This window comes from Numenius arquata, chromosome 8 (assembly GCF_964106895.1).
Source record: "Numenius arquata chromosome 8, bNumArq3.hap1.1, whole genome shotgun sequence".
NCBI lineage: Eukaryota > Metazoa > Chordata > Aves > Charadriiformes > Scolopacidae > Numenius > Numenius arquata.
Genome location: NC_133583.1, coordinates 4,490,103 through 4,516,115, shown reverse-complemented (window position 1 = coordinate 4,516,115; position 26,013 = coordinate 4,490,103). Strand labels below are relative to the sequence as shown.

The 26,013-nt window shown below is 39.5% G+C and overlaps 1 protein-coding gene across 2 annotated transcripts in view; it reads right to left on the bottom strand.

Moving 5' to 3' along the window:
- The window catches only part of SHQ1 (SHQ1, H/ACA ribonucleoprotein assembly factor), a 49,320-nt gene extending 30,086 nt beyond the window's left edge, over window positions 1-19,234 (bottom strand). Inside the window, exons 1-9 of one of the 2 annotated variants that reach the window (XM_074152402.1) lie at window positions 19,058-19,234; window positions 18,431-18,495; window positions 17,431-17,553; window positions 16,518-16,675; window positions 14,802-14,914; window positions 12,702-12,829; window positions 4,908-5,062; window positions 3,053-3,106; window positions 307-430 (exon numbers count right to left, since the gene is read on the bottom strand). In XM_074152402.1, coding sequence (XP_074008503.1) covers window positions 307-430; window positions 3,053-3,106; window positions 4,908-5,062; window positions 12,702-12,829; window positions 14,802-14,914; window positions 16,518-16,675; window positions 17,431-17,553; window positions 18,431-18,495; window positions 19,058-19,200 — 1,063 coding nt within the window. In that variant the 5' untranslated portion in view covers window positions 19,201-19,234. The remainder of the gene's footprint in view (window positions 1-306; window positions 431-3,052; window positions 3,107-4,907; window positions 5,063-12,701; window positions 12,830-14,801; window positions 14,915-16,517; window positions 16,676-17,430; window positions 17,554-18,430; window positions 18,496-19,057) is intronic. The other variant, XM_074152403.1, reaches the window with a different exon arrangement.
- Between the last annotated feature and the right edge of the window lie 6,779 nt (window positions 19,235-26,013).

Here is a 26,013-nt window from a genome sequence, read left to right as displayed (position 1 = left end):
TTCTAAGGATGAGACATTTTTAACATTTCTTCTGTGTAGGTTTTCTGGTGTGAATAATACAGCTGAATTTACAGCACAACTGCACGTATCATCTGCTGGCTAATGAGTTGTTTTAAGGGCTTTTTCCTGGTAAGGACACGAATTTTGTTCTCTTCTCTCCCCAGCCCCATTTTCACAAACCCACAAGATTGTCCAGAAATAGAGTTTGGGTGAAACTGGCCAAAGGACTCAAAAGTTGTTTAAAAAAAATCCCCAGACATACAATGTGGCTACATAGGCATCACTTCCAACCACTAAGAAACTTACCTAGTTGCAGTATCATGACTGTATCATTGAAGGCACGTGTCACTAATCCAAAATGTCTGTGTAGGGGATAGCACAGCACTCTTCTTCCAAAAGACACCAGCACGTCATGAACACTAGTGAAACTCTGTGTGTCAGTGAAAAATCCAAATTAGTCTGTGTGCTTTTCGATACAAAGAAATTAGGTTTTTATCTGTTTGTTTGTTTTCCTTTAAGAAAAAAGTCACAGCAGAATAAAGTGCACATTTTTATATATTATGCATCTAAAAATCTGTATTTTAATAGATATGGAAATCAAGATGTTAAATAGAAACAAGACACTGCACATTTAGTTTGCATGGCAGGATAACAGAAGTCCTATACGTTTTAGTGGGTTTGAATTAAAAAAAGAATGTAGAGAACATTAGAATAAAACATCTAACTCAAGACTTTGCCATTCTTTAGATTAAAGCAATAAATTACATCTGTCTCACATTATTATATATATTAAGGGGAAGCTATAAAAAGCCTTTTAAGAATAAAGAAAAATTAAAACCACATGATATTAACAAAATACATGTGTACATGCAAGATCTTTAAAAATGATACATGACTAGGCCTTTCATGAAAATTATAGATATTCAAGACAGGGATAAATACATCTGCCCAGGGAAAGCGGTTCATTGTTCTCCTCTACGAGTGAGGAAGACCTCTAATTCACTCAGGCCAGAGGCATTAATGAGTTATTAAAGACTTTAAGAGAATTATTTCCTTTCCAGCTTTCACTTTTCAAGACAAATATTCCATTTATGAATTCAAGTAAAAATACCTATTTCATCTCGAACTCTCAATTAATTAAAATTAATAAAAATGCTTTGCTGACAGCCAGTACTTTTTCGCATTATATGACTACCTCAACCCATTTTTCATTTTAATGGATTGCTGGTAAGCATTTAATAATTTATGTTTTGTTATTTAATATTTAGAGTCTAAGGTGCGTACATGTCACGCACAGCAAAATGGCAGTCAGTTCAAACAAACCATAGCTGAGGCAATTTTGTTTACAGATTGATGAAAACACCCGCCTCTACAGGGTTTGTATAACAGATATAGTTATTAACAGCTTGGTGCCAGGAGACTGAATTTTCTGGGTGTGAAATATACTGTTGGCACAGGCTGCGCCAAGAACTGCTACATTATAGGATAAGCACATGCAGAAAACCCCTTCGCTATGTTAGGATATGGATCTGAAAAAAAATAAATTTGAAAGTTAAGTCAATCACTGCTTTTTAACTGCTCTCCTCTGTGACTTGCTCCTGCAGATCATTCAACTGGAAACAAACTAAAACTAACAGATCTAGAAAACCAGTTGTCACAGAACAAGTTGTGACTGAATACAACATTCGCCACTACTAGAAATGTTCAAAGGACTGAACCCAAAAATCAAGTTAAATTTCACTTTTGATCCTGCAAACTCAGTAATTTGGAGAAATGAGGACAGGCCAGTCCTTTCCAGCTTGCTGCCGTCATAAGAAATAACAGATTACAGGCCAGGTTAAGTGCCTTCCACTTCCAGCTCTGTAACAACTTAATCACACAGGCCTCTGTGCTTTTAGTAAACAACCCAAAAGTGCAAAGAATAGAATTGAGTTTGTTTCCTCTAATCTGTGTTGGTTTCAAAGGGCTAGCCGCAACTAAAGAAATAGGGATGCATCAAAGAGGCTGAAAAGAAGCAGGCAGGTGAAGCAACACATGCCCATTAACTCTGCAAGAAACCCGAAAGCAAAGTATTCAGCATGTGTCTGAAACATCACACAATCATTAAAGCCTTAATGAGATAACAGTTCTACAACTCAACTACAGAACTGAGGTCTTTTTGCCACAATAATATGGAATCCAGCTTCTCCATGACAAGTGAAAAGAAAACAAACCTAACACGCTTTGATTGAGTTCTAAGAGCTTTTCCCATCACCAGGTTTGCATTTACTTCTGGGCTTCCCAGTTCCACTCTCCAACAGACTCTGAAGCCACACAGCAGAATGGAGGAGAAGCCAGAAGCCACCTGATTTACAGCCAAGAAAAAGAGCAAGCCAGAAGTGCAGAATGATGAACTGGGAAGGCTGAAGAAAGACTCTGCAGCTAAAACCCCCAGAACTGAACAATAAGCTGCTTTATGAAGGTCTGCCATCTTCAAAAGTTATTATAACACATATCTGAGGCAGGACTTAAAGGACAGAAGAACACTAAGAAATTACATTCCCTGTTCTTTATGCCCTTTATGCCCTTTCTATTTTAACAGGCTTTAGCCAGTTAAACAGGCAGATATCTACGACTTCTGATCGAGGAGCTGGAAAGCTGCCTGTTCTTGCCCTAAGGATGGAGTTGCACACACATACTGCGGACATAAGTGAGGAATAATTACAATTACTTCCTAAATAAAGGTCAGGACTTGTGAATCAAGCCTAGGAGCTAGGGACAGCATGTAGAGGAGCAGCTTTTTCACAGTGCACATCCTTAGCTTTTCCAGAATGGGCCAGAAGGCGGCCCAGCAACCAGACAGATGAGAGGTCCTACTCCAGCATCTTGAGACTACCAGTATCTGGGAGCCCAGAAGCCACGATCAATTTCTCGTAACATTCATTTAAAAGAGGACATACACTTCATTCATCTTCAATACTGAAAGAGTAAGCTTTCCACAAAACCAACATATAATACCAAAACCAAATAATACAGCAAACACATAATGTAAAACTTCAGTTTTTGAACTCACCTCCAGCCAGCACAACGTTGCACTCAGTTTCCTGACGTTCCAGGCTGATTCAACCTGATTTTTAGAGAAGACCGTAAAACAAGTATTATCCAATTCAGCATTCAAGACTGCTAGCAAAGTATTTAAGATAACATTCTGGCAGCAATTTAAGAACCTTTGTGAATATGAAGCAGTAATTATATTACGTGCATCGAAATGGCCACAGGACAGCCTTAAAAATTATATTGCAATGCAGATGTTAAATAACTGAATTGGTTTCCATATTGGGAATATCTAGCTCATGCACAAAGCCTTTAAAATACAACAGCAATCACAGAAAAATGGTATTTTAGTGGAATTCTGTCCCTTTCACCAAGCAACAGAAACTTGAATCAACAAAGCTCAAGCTAAAACGCCTCGTTTTGTGAAAACAGCTCAAGACTTTTGGCTTTCAGAGAGGGTCCCAAAGCCCCGTACATGTAAAATGTCATTATTCTTAAAATGTGACAGATTTGTAGTATTTGTGTGGTGGTTTTGTCTAGTGGGATGATTAGGGCAAAAAGCCAGGAGGCCTTGATCTATAATTCTGGCTCTAGTAAAAATTTGTGTGGCCTCAAAGTCTTGGTTTTCCTATTAAAAAGGGGAAAAAAAAAAAAAAAAAAAGAGAGAGAAAAAAAAAGAAAAAAAGAGAAAAAACCCCACAGCGTGTTTTCCACATATACTATACAGTCATTGCAAAGATCAAAAAGGAATTGTACAGTTGTGATCCACACATATTTGCGATTTTGTGCAACACTAACACACAATACAATCACCATCCTAGATTATTCTGTTGAGTAAGCAGGTCTGGACATTTCTGCCTGACATTCTAAAATCCGTGCCCTGCAATTCAGTCTGATTAAGATAGAGCAGTTTGTTTATATGTTCCAATATTTTGATATTGGAGGAGATTCTCAGCACAAAGTCGTATCTGGGAAGAAAGTCAAGGTAAGCTGTCCATAGAACAGCACGGAATCCATGGAATCTTCTTAATTCTTTATATCCTGTAAAAAGCCTAGGATACAGAACACAAAATAAAACTGGCTGCTGCTTGGGTAAGAGACAGGCAAACACCAGAATCCTGAAAATGGAAACACGCCTTTCTGCTTCCCCCCAGTGTTTGAATACCAGAAAAAGAAAACTCTGTATTAGGATTTTTTTTATTTTTTAAATGTGTGTCAATTTAAAAAAATTTAAATGCCTCACTCTAGTTTCCAGAACACCTCAGGAAACACCTTCCATACTCAGTGCATAAGCTTTAAAAAAAAAAAAAAAAAAAAAAACAAAAAAAAAACCCAAACACCACCACCACAAAAAACCCTAAAAAAATCAGTTTTGTTAAAGGCATATAATGGTAGCCTATATAAGACACTAAATACAGTTTCAGTCCTATAGACTTAATGAGTTCCCATGCTTTTTCAGAATCTAAATCAGTAGTGGTGTTACTGCAAAACACACCTCTTGTGGTACTGTCCAAAAAACCAGAAGAAGCATCATTAATATAAAAGAACAATTATTTTGTGAAATCTGCATTTACATAAATCAAGACATAACAATACAAACTAAACCAGAAACAAACAGAATTATCTGGAGTCTCCTGCAACTCCACTTCTCTCCTACAGCCAAAATGCTGCTCTAGAAGAATGGAAGTATTTAGAAATCATATTAATCCCCATGTGCTCAATCTAGAGATATAGTGTCTTTCATTTTAACTTACTCAATTAGATATTTTTAATCCCAAATTAAGTTGTGAGTTTCCTAAATGACAGTACAGGGTCCAGCACTAGGTTGCTAAAGTGTACTAAATTTTTCTTTTTTATTTTTTTTTTAAACTTACATTCTTGTCTCCTTCATTGACACAGATTTCATAGCAATACGCCAGAAGGATATCAATTAAACCAAGATATACATGATGACGGCTTCTTTTATCCAGGAGATAAGATTTATTTGTGAACTTTCTCAGCTGCTCTTTCTCTTCCTCAGAGAAGACAACTATAAAAAGTAAAAGGATAATTGATTATGAATTTAAAGCTGGCACATTCATTTTAATAGGTGGTAATACTACTTCAACAGTCTCTTTAAAAAGAAGTGTGTAACTAATCGCTAGTCACTCATCACACAAGAAAAAGCCTAAATCATTCTTTCATTTTTAACTTTTATTAAACTCTGATATATTCCTTTCAAAGTCAAGTTCCAGCCCTGCAATGTACTGCACGTACACACTGGGAATTTTGAACCCCTCTGCAAATGCCAAGGATTTATATGGATAACTGTGTGTCTTATACAGAGATAAATAGGCAATCAGGATCCTAGTAAATTGAAGTTTCTTAAGTCCACATTGTATGGGATAAAAACATGAACATAGGATAACAAAACCCAGTCTATTTTCTTATTGTAGAAAGGGGTAAGAACAAAAGAAACAGAGACAGAAAAAAAAAGGAAAGGTACAATTCTGTATTTCCAAGCCTTATCAATTTCGACTCATGACCTAGGCATGATTTAGGAGCTTCGTTTATGCTGTCTGACAACATCCTTCCAGTGTGTCAGGAAGATCAAACAAAGATCTAAATCCTATCCCCACTGATGAAAGCTGCGTTTCCTTCCAAAGAGTTACGTTATCCACCATTTATGACCATCATATTTTGCATATCTTCAGCATACGTCATTTAGTTAAGAATGTCTATACTGAGCCAACCCAAAGAATCTTCTCACCCAAAATCTTCTCTTTGGGATGCCTAAGGAAGATGACAACAAGACAGCAGGCACGCTGTGACAATGCATCGAAGTATTTCTCTAGGAAACAGTGGAATAGACATGGATAGCTAAGATTGAATATTGAACAGTAACCCTTCTGAAAAGTACTTGAAACATTTCAGAAAGGATGGCAGATTTGCCTTGAAATAACAGTAGAGATGAAGTAGACAGCTGACTAGAAGCCATCTCTGTACAAAGTAAATCAAGAAGCCATTCAGCACAATGAAAACCACCAGGAGCCAGAGCAAAGAGGAGCGCAGGCGTTCCACGCCAACAGGCTCTGATTTTCTGAACAGGACAGATGTAGTGAGCACACTTTGGTCACACCACAGATGAAAGTTACAGGCACACAGTGACTTGATGGGAGAAAACAGTGTTACTAGCTCAAGAACCGATGCTTCGCTGCACTGAGGAAGTCCCACACTGTGATTTGTTCAAGCACCAGTAACACTGGAACGAGCCTGAGTTTAAAATACCACTCATTCAACGAGATTCCTCCGAGGACAGGAACAAACCCAATGCAGCACTCTCGTTACACTTTCAAAACAAGCCTGAGTGCCAGGGGTAGATACAGGATGTACCCCTTAACTCACTGAATTATAATTTTTGGGGGGGGTGGGCGGACGACACAGACACACCAAAACCTTACAATTAATATAATTAATATCAAAATGTCTCTTCAATTACTCTTTTACCACCCCGTTTTTGAGTCACTATGCTCTGGCATAGTTAGCTGAGGGCAGAGAAAAGCTGTATGCAAGATGTACAAACTTAAAAGTGCAAAACAATTAACGATTACCCCACTGAGATGAGGCAGGCACCTGGGAAGGGTCAGCCTTTGTGGTTCCCCGAGACAGATCCTTGAACATTGCTGAGCCACCATCTTCATTAGCTCTGAAGACTCCACCTGATAATCCAACAGGTTCCTGCCCCAACTTGATTCCCTGTTTTACCAGTTTATATCTTCCACATTGGTATTTACCTCTGGAATCTCTGAGCTACTAGCGATCCTGTCTCAACAATCCTACCTGCAATTTTACTGTTCTTATTTCTCTGCAGACTTTCTCACAGTTGTTCCTCAGCAGCAAGAGCCAAGGTTTTGCAGCTGGGCATAACCAATAACCCAGAGTCCTGGACCCCTAGGACACAGGCAGCTAAATGCCCCAGGGGGAGCGTACAGCACAGGTTACGGGAAAAAAAAGGTTACAACTCCTAGTAAATCACGTTCCTTTTTAAAGCCCTTGCCCATTGCTCTGTCGTAAGGATGATGATTGCAAACGTGCTTATAAGATGTTCCTCCCCAAACACTGCTCATCATCATTTTCCACAATCCACATTCTCAGGGATACAATCTGCCTATTAGACACGTGGTTGTCTCTATCCCAGGAGGTTTCTACAAGCTTTCTAATTTTATGACATGTTTTGAAACAAATGTTTGTGATGCCAAAGGCACGTAACATATGCACACACCTCATATTGAGACATAAAACTACAAATTAGGAAAAACATTTTTGAATGTTCCTTCTTTATGAACTTTTTTACTGTTTCTATCAGCTTCATAACCATGAAATACTTGATCTAAATTCCTATGGAAACTTCTTGATGAGCTAAACATTTCTCTGGAGTCAAGCCAGTCTCCATTTATTTACAAGCTCCCACAAAAAGAAAATCCAGCTTTTATATCATCTTGAGAAAGCCAATCTCTTCCACTTGCTATGATCTAGTACAAAGTGACAATTTAGCAAGACTATGGCAGTTCTAACTCTGTTTTTCTCTTAATGCAATGCAATTCAATATTACTCCTTAAATCACAAATATAGATGATATGTCTATATTCTATCAGCAAGTTTCTTTACAAGTTCTTAAATTGCATTGATTCTTCAGCGAGTCACCTCTATCATTCATATTAAAATTATCCATAAAACCATATGTGCAATGTTGTAGCACGTTTGAAAAGAATTAGTTTCTGAAAAACATAACATAAAAGCACTTTGTAAGTTGCTACAGTAGGGTAGGTCTAATGAGGTATCACAACAGGGTGTTTACAGTTAGAAGAAGGTCCAACTGGAATAAAAAAGGCATTCTAATTTCAACTAGCGTTCACCAAAAAACCCTCTCCTGGAGTCCAACACAATTTATTATAAAATCATATGCAAGCAGCAGTTTCACCCTGAAGAGAAGCACAAAAGAGGAGATAAAACTGAAGCTAAAGAAGAAGAAATCCCGACAAGCAAACAGCCAAAAACTTGCCAGCAAAGACTGCTACAGCAGATCAGATTCCTAAAGCTTAAAATCACTTTTGATGGCTAGAGTAAGGAAGAATTTTGTTACAAAGATGCTAAATAACTCCTTCAGATTGTCTGGGAATTCATCACAGACAGAATACCTGTTCTGACGGATGCAATACAGTTATGCCAGCACTCTTGTATTTCTAGGCCACCTCAATGTGCTTGCTACAGTTAGCAGTCAAGATGTACATATTCGTTATACACATTACTGATTCCACTACTGATCTACTCTTCTTAATCAGTGACTACAACCTGAAGTTTGTTTTTGTCTCACAGCTGATTCAAAATTAACCTCTCATCATCAGAGATAAGAAACAGTCCAAGACACAGAGCAAAAAAAAATTGACTTTTTCAAGTTTTACTAACAAGTATTTGTTAGATTCCCTAAAGCCCACACTCTAGAGGAACACATAAATGTGAACCACACTTCCCTTCTAGAGTAGAAAGCAAAGAAACTCCTAGTGAAGTTCATGAAACATACGAGATAAAGTTTTCTTCCTCTAAAATGCAAACTCTCTGAAGTATCATAACGTATACAACTGGACCATAAACACAGAAAATACAAGTCACAGAATCACAGGATCTTCTCGGTTGGAAGGGACCTTTGAGATCTACTAGACAATCCCCAAAAGTAAACGTTACAAGATGTTCCTTAACCCACTGCAAAGTGCCAGGTGTTCTAAATAAAATTTCTCTCTCTGGAGAAAACACTTCTTCAATTTTACAAACAAGTATCTATCCATTCCTTAAAGTTTTTGAAAAATAAATTATCCAGGCCTGACACTCATTATGAACATGTCATGCACAGCAAAATGACAGTTGGTTCAAACAAACCATAGCCTGGTGGCTAACAAGCCTATGGGGAAAATAAACAAATAAAAATGCAAAAGGGGAAGAAAAGAATCACTGCAATACACAGTAAAATGCAAAAAAAAAGGATAAAAGAAATAAAAGACATTTAGGACAATAAAAGCAGACATTTTAAAAAAGACAAAATGCACACACCATACATACAGGCTGAAGAAAGAGCAAAAAGGTTAAATTAAAAATAGATTCAAGGTAAGGACAGAAGAGAGCTGAAGACTTTAGATGCTAATCAGAAAAGCTGATCCAAAAAGGAAAAAAAATCTGGTAATGAGACATTAAAAAAAACCTGATGATGTACAAACAGGAGAGAGAATAGCCAGGGATGAAAGTAAGAGCAGTAATCAACCAAACAAAATCTTCAGTTAATTGTAACGCCATGCAAAAAAAAACAAACCACAAAAAACATCAATTTGTATTTCTGATCACTCCTTGTAGCCAAAGACACTATAAAGACAAAAGTAAACAAGGTTTTGGTTCCAAGAAACCAATGACTATAAAAACCAAAAGGAAGAAGCATTAAAAAATAATTTTCTTGGTTCTGAATAAGAAAACGTACTTTTAAGGAACCTGCTGATTTTTATGTCACTTTACCACACTAAACTCACTTTTCCATGTAGTAACTTGCCAAGTCAGTTCCCGCTGACACTCCTGATTCCACAGACAGGTGGGAACTGTCCTAATGGTAGCAATAACAGAGCACAAAATACAGGGACCCTAAAGGTACCGGGTGTCAAATTCTAGTGCCAATACCTCAATGCTGTGGTAGCCTGTACTATAATCTACCACTGGATTTAACTTTACCACTCCTACCTTCTTGTCTTATCAGTCATTTACCCTCAATGAGCAACCCTCTAAGAAGATAAACTACTTCATGTCTGAGGGCAGCAGCCTTCCCCAGGATGAGATGCTGCGCATCAGACGGCATGCGATTTTCATCATCTCTCTCAGTTCCCACATTCTTGGGTAATGGCTTTGGACAACACGTTTAATCAAGAACATAACCATCCTTCACACACAACAGACAAACATTTCTGCAAACTGGCCATGGCAGAGCACCTACCATGAGCTGTGGACATTTTCAACACCCCAATATTTGAATTCTCTTTACAAGCCGTATGCTTGGAAGTCCTCATCATGGAAGATGATAGAAATTACCCAGATTTCTTACTCTTCCCAAATTCATATCTTGTGTTAAGGAAAGCATCTAAAATAAGGTACTCTTCATTTTATGCCTCTTTTCCATAAGCAATAAAAAGAAACTGCATGAAGGTTTCAACCCTCCCTCCTTTATGCCCTTAAATAGGTTCAAAAGTAAACAGGAGTCATTTGTATCTGATTTTTATAATAAAGAAGGTCTGACCTCACACCTACCTGCAGGGGAATACAAGCATACACAGGCTCAGAGAATTACCACACTTCATAGAACACCTTGAAACACACTGCAATGCATACAACATTTGTGCCCCTAGAGCTCCTGTGCTCAAGTACCCTTTAGCTTTTTATAGCTAAGCACTAGTATTCAAAAGCTTCTCTCTCCAAGCACGCTCTAGTACCAACGACAGCCTCCTCATCCTTCTAGCTGTACAGCACACCTCGCCTTAACGCAGACTTCTCCCCAGTTCTAGTGGAAATAACGTAAAATTTCTTAAGTAGTGAAGAAGGTTCTTCACTTAGCACAGTCCTTGTTTCCTTTATGTGCCTTTTCTATGTCACTTCCACTTACTAAGCATGCACACTGCAATACATACTAATGCACACGTGCAGGCAAATCGCATTCAGCTTGTAAGAATTCCTGAATCTGTAACTCAGATTGGCCAGACCATTCCTTTGATTGGATAAAGCATAAAAGCAACATAAAACCACAGGGAACTCATCCCATTGATGATCAGATTTCAGGTCCAAGAGCCTGACCCCACCTCCTGCCCTTTTGTGTTCCCATTCATAAGAAACCTTCAAGTGGAACCTGTACTCCCTCTCATGGTGGTTTCTTTCACCACAACTCACTCCAGTTTAGGAACCTCTAATGGTTTCAGATCCTCATTCAGCTGCTTGCCATCCCCAGCCGCTCTTGCCGTTCAAAAGCAGTAAAAACTTTATGAAAACTAAGGTCTTTCTAAGGAAAAGGGTGGGTTGTTATCATTAACGTAACCCAAACACCACATGGCCTCTTACATTACTTGTATTTCCTAAAGATCCACAAAACTACATGCGCCTCTTCACTCAGCCACACAAAGGTCAGAATAAGTTTTTTTTATCATCCTTATTAAATACGTATTTGTTAAAACAAATGGCTTAGAGAAAAAATGATCCTTTATATAGCCCCATTTTCTGAGTAACTTTCATTAGCAGGCTTGCCAGGCTTTCAAGTAGGGGCAACAACAACAGACAAACTAAGACCCAGCAATACACATATGTGGTTTACTTTGGAATCTCAATTTGGAATAAAAATATTTTTTATCAATAAAAACATCCAGCAGCTCTTAATTTTCATTATATTCCTTAACAATGGCAAACAGTAGCAGTGTTTCATTTACTAAGGAATGAATGGGTAAAAACAAACAAAAGAACTCCTCATATTCTAATTTCAAGCCTCTTGTACCTTCGTCAAATCCTTTTTAAATCGAATGCTTATGATAGATATAATTAATAATTTCTGGCTTCAGAGGCTGAAAAGAGACCAGTAATGAAGATCAGATTACATTCACAGTAAAATATACAACGTTTCCCAAATTCCATTATTGTTCTCCTGTAGAAAATGCGGAAGTGCAGGTATTATTAGTGCACTAATATTTATTAAGAACCTCTGGTGAATGGATTATCATTATCTACTTCAGTAACATCGGATTTTCATACTACATAGGAAATGAACAAAGGACAATAAAAGAATATGCATAATAGTAACTTGTAATGCTCTCTGCAATCACTCTGTTTGGAAAAGTAATCTCAGTTATCTGTTAAAAGTGCTGTTACAAGGTCATCTACTAAATCTGAAACCATCCCTTTTAGTTTCTAAAAGGACTTCCTTTGAAGAAAGTCTCCAAGACCCATAAAAGTAACAGTAGCGTAATAAATGCCACGAACTTCTGTGGTACTGCGTAAAAAAAAAAACAAAACATCCTACAGAAGACGTGCTTATCAAACAGAGATAAGAGCTCATATTGGTACAATCTTCCACAGCTAATTCTTGGAAAACTTGCTGTGAAGTGTCTGCGCCATATTTGGAAGTGGCCACAAAAATCAGTTTTGACTATTTTTTCCACTAAAAATACAAGTAGGAAAGGGAGAACATTTACTCAAAAAATCTGAAAAAAAAAAAAAAAACCACAAAAAAACAAAAAAAACAGAGGAGGTAAGCACAGCAACAAAGGAGCTGTTTTCTAGCTATGACAATCACAGATAGGTTTGATTTGATTTCAAATGCCATGACTTATTGACACCAGCAACTCCTTTGAAACCTTAAAAACTGCTCCACACACAACTGTCTCAAAGATTTCAGTACGTAACTGTCCCTCAGAGAAAAATTTTTTTGCTTTGAGGACAGGTGAATTAACAGAATACTCCTCTACGAAGAATGGCTAAGACTGAAAATTGTAAGATAAACCCATACTTTCTCCCTTAAGAACAGTAACCTAGAACACAACATGGCATCACAGCAATTATCATTCAAACAACAGGTGTGTGTCTAGAGAGATATATATATATATATATATATATGTTCTCACCAAATGTATGAGTGTCGTGTTCCTGATGACTTCCTCCCTTAAAGGCTGTCATTCTTTTATGAGCATCAACCCACCATGGTTTGTACTTTAAAACATGCTGAATAGCTTCATCTTCAAAAAAATCAGCCCTAGGAAAAAAAAAGTCATACACTATTTATTTCAGTTTATAGCGTGCATCGGTATATTTTAGTGCATATGTACAATACACCTGACTTGGCTCCAAGCTATTTTCTGTGCATTAGAAATATGTCCTTTGACTTAAAACCAGAAAATAATCATTATTAAAAGCATAAACAATATTCTCTTATCTTACAGTACCCTTTCCTTACTTCCTCCACCTTTCCTGAGCCACCCAGAAGCCTAGGAAATTGATGAGTTTGCAGCATGACATGAAGGTGAACAATCTTGATTTGTTCTGGATGGATCTAAAGGAAAAACATTCCAAAGAGAAGACTTCTCGGACAACGTCACTGGCAGCAACCTGGATTTTACTGGGAAGCTCTCCCACTTTAAAACTGTGTATACTTTGGGGAGGAAGAGTAAGCAGCTGAAGGGCAAAGATAAAGTAGGGATGGGGACGGACTTTTAGGTAAACACGGGTATGCCATAGCAAGGTGGAAAAAGAAGAGTTGTACATGAATTCTGCAAGAGAGATTGCCTCCATCTCAGCACAAAGCCACCATAGTAAAAAACTCAATATAGTAATTCTGGGAGGATTTATACTAAAGGATGCAAGTTTAAGCTTCCTCAGAATTTTTAGCTTTTTCCTCAAGCCAAAAAATACTATAAATACTAAGAACTAAAAAAAAAAAAAAATATGCAGGAAATTTTTAATACCTTCTTAATCATCATACAAAACCTGCCCAGTCTACTGAACACAGAACATAATTTTCTTTACTCTCACACTGACAGATTTTTTTCTTGCCTTCCTTCAGTGTCTTTATAAGGAAACTTAAAGATATCAGTCAGCATGCAGTTTCCTCAAAGGCAACAGAACACTTCTGTTTGCCACCGTTTCTCCCAGAGCCATCCTTCTCTTCGGGGTACACAGGAAAACAATTTTTGTTGAAGAAAGGTTGGTGCCATCTGTTCTGAAGCATCCAAAAGACAGCCATTAAACTAAACAGTTGTAGCTCATCTACCAGGCTAGAACACAGGGTCTAAGATGGAAACTTCCAATTACTGTAATTTGCATCACATTATAGGTTAGGAACTACTTCAGTTCTTGGGAAATGTACTTCCAAGTGACATTTCAAGAAAGCCTTTATATGTGCTACAGAAAGACACGCAGCTGTCTCTGAAACACCCGACTGCGGGAAAAATCCAAGTTTGCAAAGATATCTCCTGAAAACAACTCAAACTGGGTTAAGGCCACCTCTTCTCAACAAAATACACCATTAGTATTAATTCTCCCTACTAGGGATCACACTCTTCTCCCACCAAATCAATCTTGCAGGAATCACGATATTAATAGATCTTATGGTTTCAATTGAGTTTACTTATCTGGAAATTTCTGAACCTAACTCGACCCAAAATACTCCAATTTAAAAGGTACCAAGAATCATTTCCACCTTCATTACATGGGACAAAGCACAAAGAAACACAGAATCTTACTCTGGAACTTTTCCTCATTCTGCTGTAAAAAAGGCTTCATGTGACGAAGGCAAAAGTGGCCTAGGCAAAATCTTCACAACTTCAAAGCTCAAATTTACTTCCTCATAGACCAGAATGGTTCAGTAATCCTTGTTTCACAAGGGGAAAACAAAGTTCTGACATCTACAACCCAAAATGCTGGCAGGGATTGGCTACTCAGCTGCTGAAGAGGTGAACAACAGTTCAAAGCAGCTCCTGCTTGAATGCTGACTTAAGCAGTAATTAAACAGCAGAGCAACCCCGAAACAGATAAGCAAGGTCTTCTGTCAGTGTAACACTTAAGAATACCCTCTAAGGCTGCTGTGATGAGACACAGAACAGACAAATAAAAAGTAAAACTATTATTTCCAAAAGTGATCTCAAACCCAATCATTTATGAAAAGAAAAAGTGAATGTATTTCACCTGAGGTACTTCTACCTGACCAGGTAAAGTAGATCAATACTCACAGGTAATGATCAGGGTCAAACTTGGCAGCCTCAGCTGCCAGGCGTTTCCTCCTACGTTCATCAACAGGAGTTTGGTCTGGATCCTTAATGTCAATAACATCACTGAGTTCATCCTGCAAACGGAACAAAAATTCTATGACCAAGCCACAGGTATGATATGCCAGATTTATTTAGTAAGAGTTTAGGAAGGATGCTTATCAGCATTACACTGAAATCCCGAGTTGATTTTCAACCTCCCTTTCAAATCTTCCAAATTCAGGCTCCATTGTGCAAACAAAACATCAAAATTCCAAGAAAATTCAATTATTTGAAGCTCCTTAGAATTGATGATACTGTGAAGTCTACTCAGGCCATTTTATCTTACGGCAGTCAGGTTATTCTGCGTTACAGTAAAATTTGCAATGTTTAACAAAGGCACACAACCACAAGACAAGATAAAAAGCATAGATACTGTTCTTGTCACTTTTGAGATTCTCTCACACTCTGAAGTGGCCATACATTAATTAATGGGCAATTGCAGTACCCTTTTAAGCATAATTAAGTAGTGGCACATTAACGCTGATGGGAAATGTACTTCTTCACGAATTTCATGGTAATGAATCAGTGGATATATCCTAACAGACTGTAAATACTTTCTCCATAAATAGCCATCCTTCTGCTTCAAACCCTGAAAATACTACAATTCATGCAATAATGAGTTACAGAGATACATAATTAAGTTGCTTTAAACAGCTACAACTTAAATTGCTTAGAGTAAAAACACTGCAAAAATTATCATCTACTATTTTAATAAGAGCTCTGTATACTACAGGTATTATTATACTACCTAGGATTAGCTTCAATCCATCCATGAATTAAAGAAACTGCTGACCACACAAGGGCAAAGTAACTGCATTTTAAAGCTCCTGTCCCACCAATTAATCCATAAAAGTAAATTTCAGTGCCTCAGCATAACCCTAGTAAATCCTACAGATACCAGGTGGGCAGACACCTCGAAGAGTGCACACTTCAAAAGTTTTTGTCTTGTGAGAAAATCAAGTCTAAAACAAAAAGCACAAAGAAAATTACCATGAATTTCACAACGAAAAAATTTTTAATGCAAGAACCATAACAGGACTTATACATTAGCTTTATTTTGTTGGGGGTTTTTTTTGAGCAATTTCTTTTAATTTAAAAATAAATTAAAATTCATGGCATCTGAAATATACTGTACATTGATGTTAAACATGTTTGAAGTCAGAATAGAAGACAATACCAAACATAAAGCAAAAATGTTAACAGCAGACTGTTAAAAGCCTGTAGACAGCTTGTAGCTTGCCAGAACTATTCACCTGGCACGTGGCGTGCTTCATACAGGCCTTTTTCTCCATCCCTTCACAGGTGACCTGAATAGTGCTGGTGAAAGCAGCTCACCTCCACAGACAATTTTTACCAAGGAAAAATGGTAAAATTTTTCAGCCTTTTTCAGCCCTTTCCTCTAATACTGAAACTACTGCAGAAACAGACCACCTATACAATTAACTCAGTCTCGACCACCCACTAAGTTCTGCAGGAACAAGGATTTGTCTGTGCTACTACGTGCAAAAGCAGAATATTCTGAGTCACAGAATGGGGTAATAGAGAAGAAGCTCCTGACAATAGAATGAGCCAGGAAGCCTACCTAGCAAGACGGTTACCCAGAACTTTTAGGACAGGAAAAGACAAAAATGCATCTACCTGCAGCCGCTGGAACACCCCTGACCTCAAATTCCCAAAGCCGTAACGGTACTGGAGCGGTAGCGTGATTTCTGCACTTTCTTTGTAAGGGGTCTGCTCTAGTTCCCAGTCAAATTCTTCTTCCTCCTCCTCAGACAATTCAGCAGAGGCAGCTGTATCTATTGCATGATCAGAGAAAGAACATTATCATATAGAAAATGTATAACATTTAATAGAAAGGCAAACACTTATAACACAATAAGCCTTTCTCATTTTACTACATGTTTTAAGAAATCTTATATGACACTGGGTCATAAAGGCAGACGCATCAGTAATCCATAGGTCCTGCTCTAAATTCTCAAACTTTCAAAAATGAAGACCAGGAACATTAAATAAAGTATATTTCAACATGATCAGATTTTGATACTAAGAGAACCCTTGACAGGAGCAAAGTGATGTTATCAATAATTTCAAATAAATATTAAAAAATTAAACACAGATACTCAAGCCTTCTTATTAATACTGATGTTCAGTATTAAGTACTGATGTTCAGCAAGGCATCCACTAGAACCTGTGGTTTTAATTAGCTGCTGAAATTTGAGCTAGAAGTCCACTATCACTACCTTGTAGAATGGAGAAGACTCAAATGTGTGTGTATTATACAGCCACTAGAGGGGTACAAAGATCTGCAGAGGATTAGCATATGTAAAGCACATTTTGGAAAAACAGAAACATAACTAAACCTATAAAGATGACGTGTATTTCTATACTTAGCCGAACCTTCAGATTCATTCACATACCCTTCTCATACCTTGGACTAGACAATAATAGAAATACTCTATTTTTCTACATGAATCACCATGTAAATCTATAACTATTAACCATTTCATTATGTACATGTATCACCAGTATAAATAGGATTTTTTTGCCATACCTATCTCTTCTACTAAAGGTTTTCCTGATCTTGATTTCTTTGGTGCTAAGAGAGATGTCAGCATGTCCAGTCCCTCAAAATATTGGCCAGGAATCTCCTTTGGTAACCGAATTGTAAAAGTTCCTTAAAGGGAAGTCAGAATACAGCTACTGCATTAAATTATCCAAGAAAAACAAAAACGTGCATTTTTCTTCTAATGAAAAAGACTCACAGAAACTGGGACACATGCAGGTCGCATTTTATTATGCTTCAATCTCTGCGTGTTTTTAACCTTACTTGACAAGTTTCACAAAATTAAATTTTAATGATAAAGCACAGAAGAGACTATTTAACCAGTTGTGGTCTCTTGACTCACATTGTATAGACACAAACCAACAGAATACAACCTTTATTTTGGATCCTTCCACCAATCAAGCATTCAACAGATCACAGGAAACTACATTCAGCAATCTGATTATTGTCTTAAGTCAAGCACCTAATAAAGGCTTTGGAAGCAGGAAATTATAGGTTTTATTTCTGTTTGGTTTTTTTTGTTTTTTTTTTTAATGAATACATTAATTCCAGAACATACATATGTTATTCCAGAAATACCTTCCACCTTAAGGTGTGGAGAAAAGCTGATGTCTTCTCTCTTAAGACATAGCCAAGAGACTGCCTCAGGATTATCTCAGCACTACCCGACTTCTTTGCAGATTTACTAAATTAATGATCTTGGTACAATGACATGTCTAGCCCCCACAGGGCTTGAGGAGGCCGTGTACGTATTTTTTTCATTATTAGGACAGTTTTGAACACGTCCTCTGTGCTTAAGGGTGGCCTAAATAAGTACAATAAATCCCCAGCAAGACTTTTTTTTATACCACATACGAGAAACTTTACATTTATTTACAGTACCGTATACTTCAATAAATTCTGTGCAATTCCAGTGCAGCAAAGTATAAATTATTGCAGAGTTAGTAACATTTTTAATGATACACATACTAAGAACATTAACTAGTACCTTCATCCGTATTATAAGATGCTTTTTCTCTGCCATCTTCTACAATTCTTGCAGGAAGCGTCAATCTGTGGGCAAAAAATGAGACGTCTCATTGAATGCTTGACTAATTCTGAAATGTAATGTCTCAGCCTATAAAAATGTAAGGCACATTCCAAAAGCAGTACAAAGGACTTAACTGCATGACTCCTCTTGACACTAATGGAAGTCACGCAGTTAAATCCCCACGTACTTCAAAATCTTTTTCCCTTGCTACTGGTACAAGAGATCAGCATCTGAGAGAGAGAAAATTTGTGACTCCCAATTTCCCAGCTTGGATGAGGCCACAGCCACCACAGACATGACGACCTTGGCACTACGTACAACCCATGGAAGACTCAGCAATTTAAAAACTCTAAGCTAAGCCACAGTGACAGGATAGGAGAACTCATCTAGAGTTCTTATACTGCTTACTCAGAATAACAAATTCACTTCATTCTACCAGTCCACTAAAATCCCCTGTGGTCAACTAACGTATACAGGGGAAGCACCTCCAAGAATGGTCCGACAGGACCAAAATTAATAAAAAAAATAAAAGTCAATAGAGAAAGAACTTAAGTTCAACTTTTTTAAAATCCTTCCACTACTTGCCTGAGAAAGTACGGCTTAGCATAAAATTTAAAGTCTTCCCCTTCAAAATACACATCGAACTCTGAAGCTCTGGCATAAGGTACTTTGATTATTATTGTAAGAAAATCCGGATCCTGGGTCAGCTCAAATGCTGGAGTTATCATGATGAATCCAGCAGGAAAAGCAACCACCGGCTCTGTGGCCCTATCAAAACAGGAAAACAAGAAAAGATCATTGTAATTTCTAACTTATGAGAGCAAATGGTATCTCTTCAAAATTCTCCAAGACAACCATTTCAGTTTCTCACAGAATTATCTTCCACATGCTCATGACAACAAAAAACGCACATTATCAAGAATTTGAAGGCATCATCTCTCTGCACCTTAATGAAACAATTGAACGTAAACATCTGGAGCACAGGAAAGCACACACTATATTTAGCATATCCTCATTCTGACAATTTCACAAGCAACCACAGAGCGTTAACCATTAATAGGGCTCAATTAAAAGATTAGGTTTTTCTTTCTTACGGGTAACCTACCTCATTAGACAGGTATCAAAAAAATTAAAACTCCCCATTTCACCATATCACTTGATTCCAGGGCTGCATTCCCACCCTTTCCAGGCTGAGAAGCTGCAGGGTACTTATTGAGTTCTAACTACATAGGAAACCACCTGGCTTGAAAAACACCTGCAAACTGATGTACGCTTCTGTGGACTTTCTTCTTATCTATTTAAGCACCACACACTGTCTAACAACACAGGTCAAGAGGTAATAAAAATCCACTAGCTCATTTAGAGCCCTCAAGGATGATATGCCAGCCTGCCTGCTGTTTTTATTTTCCCAAACCAGAGGTTCATTAACACTTAAGAGCAACCCCAAAGCCAGGCCCAGCTGTTTCCACCCTGAGCTTCTCAGCACTGCTGCACTTCAGGCATCCCCGGCACCAATTAATGGCCCCAGGTCATTCATTTGGAGGTTCCCACACGAGCCCCAGGTGTTTCACAGACCAGGAATCGCTGAGATCCACCCCACAATAACACGACACTCCATCCCCAGCAGCGCTTGTTCCAACTAAAATCAGGTATCCCGAAATAATTAAGCTTCCCAGCCTTTTCTGTAAAAAGACCGCTATGTACTAGAGGAAAAAAAAAAACAAAAAACACCACCAACAACAAAAACCCCCTCAAAAACCCCACCAGAACTGTGATGCTTCTGTTACAGCAAAGGGCTGGCAGGAAAAGGAGCAAGCGCTTTGCTCTGTCCAAAGCACTACAGTAAGACATAATTCCCGCCTGCTGCTCCTTGAAGTGGGTCAATACGCAAAGATTTTACCACAGGCCGATCCCGGAGCCGCACCGCGGGGCACGGGAGAAGGAAGCCCGCCGGCCGTGCCCCCCGAGGCCCACGGGACGAGCCGCCGAGACCGCGGGGACGCGCTGAGGGAAGGAGGGACGACCCGGGCTCCCACGGGCAGACCCGCACCACGGGCCGAGGGCCGCGAACCGCCGCCGCAACCCCACCCTCCGAGGCCTCTGAGGGGAAGCGAACCCCCCGAGGAAGCGGCGGGCGGCGGGGAGAGCCCCGCTCCGCTCCCTCACGCCGTTCACCTCAGGCCAGGCCCCGCCGCCACTCACCGTGCGCGCCTGGCGCCGAGGCGGGGGATGCGCATGCGCAGGCAGAGCCGGCGGGGCGGGAACCAGCGGCGGCCCGGCCGCCTCCCTGAGGGGCCGCCCCACTGCCCGCCCTCGGGAGGGGACAAAACCGGAGAGAACAAAAAGGGGGGAGATGTGAGAGCGTAGTAACGGTAAGGGAGAGGAGTCCAGCTCCGGGGGGAGGCTGGGGGAGCTTCCACCGACCCTCGGGCCTGGCCTTCCCTCACGGGCCGGGCTTCGCTCGCCGGCCCTGGGGTCCTTCCGTCAGGTTCCCCTCCACGGGCCTTGGTGTTTAACAAAAGTGATGATATCTTGCGCTAGTCCTCCTGGTTCAAGGAAGGTCTGATTATTTCGTGAGGTAAAAGTATTTAATAAGATCCTAACTCCCAACAACTGTCAGGCTGAGAGACTTGGGGTTGTTCGGCCTGGAGAAGAGAAGGCTCTGGGGAGACCTTAGAGCCCCTTCCAGTACGTGAAGGGGCTACAGGAGAGATGGGGAGGGATTCTTGATCAGGGAGTGGAGCGATAGGACAAAGGGTAATGGTTTTAAACTGAAAGAGGGGAGATTTAGATTAGATACCGGGAAGAAATTTTTTGCTCCCAAGGGTGGTGAGGCACTGTCCCAGGTTGCCCAGAGAAGCTGTGGCTGCCCCATCCCTGGAGGGGTTCAAGGCCAGGTTGGACAGGGCTTTGAGCAACCTGGTCTGGTGGGAGGTGTCCCTGCCCAGGGCAGGGGGTTTGGAACTGGATGATCTTTAAGGTCCCTTCCAACCCAAACCATTCTATGATTCTTAGAAATGCAGGTCGGAGGATGGGGTCCTGCAGTGCGAAGATTGCTTGCATAACCTCAGCTCTTTCCTCTTCTGTGATGGCTCCAGCCATCCCTAAAACTGTAGGCATCTGACATGGTCAGATACTGCTTCTTAAACATAACAGGCTACTGAAAGTAAATTGTATGTCTCGCAGGTCATAATGCTTATATGAATAAGTAGAAGAAATGCTTGTATCTATAAATAAATGAAGAATGCTTGTATGTATAAGTAAAGCATGGAATAACAACAAATACCTCTGGAGAGGAGCGAATGAAGTTAATAACTTCATAGCAATAGAAGATTTGGACTTAATGTAATTTAAATTGAGGTGGTAAGGATAAAATTATTTCAAGAACTGAAATACATCGAAGTGGAGGGCTGCAGAAATAGACTAAACAGAAGAGTGACCCCCTGAGCACTCTCAGAACAGGAATTCCCAGTTACACAAGTCTCTTCTAAGACAGCAGATAAATGCCAACAAGATTGACAATGTGAATAGAGGCAGATCCTGATGAACTGAAAGAAATACAGCATTAAGGAGAAAACGCAACAAGAAGCTCAAAAAAATTGCTAAAAGTAGAAAAGTTGGTTTTAAAGCTATAATTTACCTGTCCTTAAACATAGCACCTAATGTAGAATTAATTTGCTTTTTCTGTCATTAGACCATGAAATGTATCCTGGTTCCAGATAATTCTCTACACGTAGCTTCTGCTAATGACAGAAGAATCTTCCAGGCCAATAAAGATTGATTTTTCTGAATCACTGAATATCACATCTCTTCATGAGGAAACATCTTCACTCTTGTACAGAACTGAACCAGCAGTTTAAATACTGTGCAAAGTGTTTTGTTGATATGCAGAAAAACTAAATACTTGCTTAAAAATAGATCTTTTCTCCCCGTTGATCTAAAGTTGATGGATGGTTTTAATATTCGGCCTAAACTTTCTTGTGTCCCAGTTTTTTACATGTAGAAATTGAAGATGTGTGGCATAAGAAATGCATTTTTTTATGAAGAAGTTAATGACATCAAATTTCAGATGCTGATTTGACTTGGACCAAGGCCTTGATGAAGTCCTCAGAAACTTTTGATGCATTTCCAGAGAACTTCAGCACTAATTAACTTTTAGACCTTAACCAATGTAATCTCTAGCAAGAATGTTGGACAGGAAGCTGAATTATGAACCAGTAGGCGCCGTCTTCTCTGGATGAGTTCAAATTTGCATAAGACAAGTCCGTGAAAGATAAGGAAGAAGTTTCATCAGAGAGTTTATTCTTGTCTAACTGACACTTTCCAAGACTGCCTCAGAATTAGTTTTTTAGAGTAAGAATTCACGGCCTTTTTTGTCTGGTAATGCTTTCCTTGTAAAAGAAATATTAATATGCTGATTTCAGTGAAGAAACGGGTGCATCAGCCATTCTGCTTCTCCATCCATGTAAAGTATGAAGGAGCATCCCTAAGAAATTTGTGTCCCTTTCTTCTGTGAAAAGCATACTGAAGTTTTTATAACTGTAATGAAAAAGTTTTCTTTAGAAATGTAAAAAGACTGCTTTACATCTTCTGGTGCATCTTTCTGATGAAGAAGTGAATTTGGCTGCTGTTTGTTTAATGGAGCGCTGAAGAATGAAAATACATCATCTACAATGTTTTGGGCAAGTAATTAATAAAACTTGCTGTCCCTTTGATAAATAGAAACACAAAGCTTTGCAATTTACGAGCACAATTGACTCTACATAACTAATAATAACAAGTCAATCTGACATAATCCCACGGATACAATACATAATATATTCTAGATATATAATTGGCATGTACATAAAAAAGGTAATCAGATACAAAATATGCATTTAGTTTAACAAGTAAAAAGAGGAATAAAACTGTTTATCCAGGAAACAAATGGAAATAAAGTAGGAATATATTTCAATCGGAAACATAGTTCTATATGAAATACATTGTAATACATAAGTATTTCCATTATCTAAATTCAGTGCTATAATTTTTACAAACAACTAGAAATAGTTCTGTAATTGTCAGACTTACACTTTGCAAAAACTCAGTGTAAATGAACAACGTAAATGATAATTGAGGGCTTTTCCTGAGACGGAAATAGAAGGTATCATTGCACACTTGAGTAAATTTCATACTCTTCATCCCTTTAACTTTGAAAACAAGTGAAAACCAAATATTTCAACTTCTTTTGTCTAAGTGGCCTGAAGCATTCCTCTGAATCTCATGCCTTGTAATCTGTTTCCTTTCCCCATAGATTTGATTTTCCAGGAGTTTATAATCCTTAACATTCACCTACAGACGTACTGTGTTCATAATACCATATCTTCATAGCTTTATTTTTGTTCTTTCCTCCTGCAGTTTCCATTATCTGAAGATAATGAAGTTTCTCATTTTATTTCTCCAGAGCAGGGAAGGATCCTGGATCACAAAGACCTTCAGTGGTTTTTCAGGTAAGGATAACAATATGGGACTCTGGAGACAGCATGGTGGTCTTTATAAATTTAGGATCAAACTTGCAATAGTCTTTGCAAGAATAAAACATGTTTCTTGATGTTACGTTCTGTAGTGTTACCTGCTAGGCGGATGTCAGACTTGCTTTGAAGTAGGTGTAGGTAAAGTTTGCATGTGAGAGATCAAGTTATAGTCTGGCTTCTTAGTGACTGAAGGCCATCAACTGTAATATCAGTAACTCTAACAGAGGCTCTAATCCGTGGGGGTTTGTGCTGAAGGAACTTTCAGGTTTTTAAACAGCTTCCCAGGGATCTGTTGTGGTCTGTTGTTGTGTTAAGAGCCCTTGGAGTTGTTCAGCTTGTACTGAAGCAGCATATAAACGCCTGTCTTCCCTGGTCTGGGGCTTTGGCTCAGTTGTAGGACAGTGAATTTTTGAAATGTATTGCTCACCAGCGCATGGTACAATTTTCTCTCTACGCCTGACGTGTAGAGGGTGTATTTATTTCTCTCACAGCCCCGTTCCAGGGAACCTGGCTCTCTTTAACCCAGTCATTTACTCTCATGTTTGAGTTGCAGACATCGCTGACATCTTTATATGAAAGAGAATTTACTGATAATATAAAATCACAAATTTATACAGTTTGAGGATTTCAGGGTACTCGGTTTTTTTATTAAGTATAAAGTTTGGTAGGATTTTATTGTAGTGTGTATATTTCCAGAAAAGACCATATGTTTATGCATTGTGGTTTTTCTGTAGTTTCTCATTTAGTACGGCTATTCTTTCTCAGCATGAAGAAATTTATATTTTTTACATCTGCTCAGAATCTGAGTTTTGGACAAAATTCTGAAAGAGTAATTGTTCGCTGCAAGGTAAAGTCCGTTTTGGGATCCCGTTAGCCAAGGCTTGTTGTGACAGCAGTATAGAATGGCCAGGCTGCAGAGCTTCACTGCCAAGTGAATGCCATTTAAGTAGCCAAGGCCCAGCTTTTGGAAGATTTGGCCTAAAAGTAAACCTGACGTTAGAGCGTAGGGCGGGAGGTTCACCCTTTTGCACGAGATGCATCATTTACAATACGCTGGTCCTTCACCTCGGCAGGGTCCTGACCTGGCAGCCCGTGTGGTTACAGGGCTGAAGCGTAGTGCTGGTAGCGCTGTGGCTTCAGTGGTGGGCTTGTGGCACTTAGATGAAAAATAACGGATCAAATAGCCCTACGGAGCGGTGAGAGACCGCAGAGCAGTCCCTGGAGCGGGGAGCAGCCACGTGGCCCAGTTCACCGCCAGTGCTCGCACCCTGAGGGCCACGTGTGGCTCCGCTTTCCCTACTCTCCCCGTTCCAAGAATGGTGTCTCCGTTCTTTCCGCAGCTTCAACTCCATGGGGCAGCCAGAACATTTGTATTTCTGTCATACTCTACATTTAAAGGTGATAAATCAGTTTGTGAAACTAAGGAGGATTTCATAGAACCATAGAATGGTTAGAGTTGGAAAGGACCTTAAAGATCATGAAGTTCCCATCCCCCTGCCCTGGGCAGGGACACCTCCCACCAGACCAGGTCCCTCAAAGCCCCGTCCAGCCTGGCCTTGAACCCCTCCAGGGATGGGGCAGCCACAGCTCCTCTGGGCAACCTGGGCCAGGGTCTCACCACACGGGATTTATTCCTGTGAAATTCCCAGTGTTGCGATCTCTGCTGATGTTGCAGAGGAGACCAGCAAAATCACTTGATTAGTGGTACGAGGACAAGTTCAAAGGCAGCCAAAAGTGAATGCTTGTATTCCTTCACTGTTCCACAAGTTCTGTGGTGTATCCCGATACAACCAGCGGGAGGAGAACAGTGTGTGGGCAGGTGTTCCTTCCCGGAACGAGGACACGCTACTTGATGACCGCGTTATTAAACAATACGCGTTGTACAGAGCCTCTGCCATCCTGTTACCTCAGCGAACCGCCTCCCGGAGCCTTTGCGGCCAGCGCTGCGGAGATCAGGTTGCCCCTCCGGCTGGCCGGCCCGTGGAGGGCGCGGCTACTCCAGAGAGTACGGTAGGGCGCGCCCCGCCC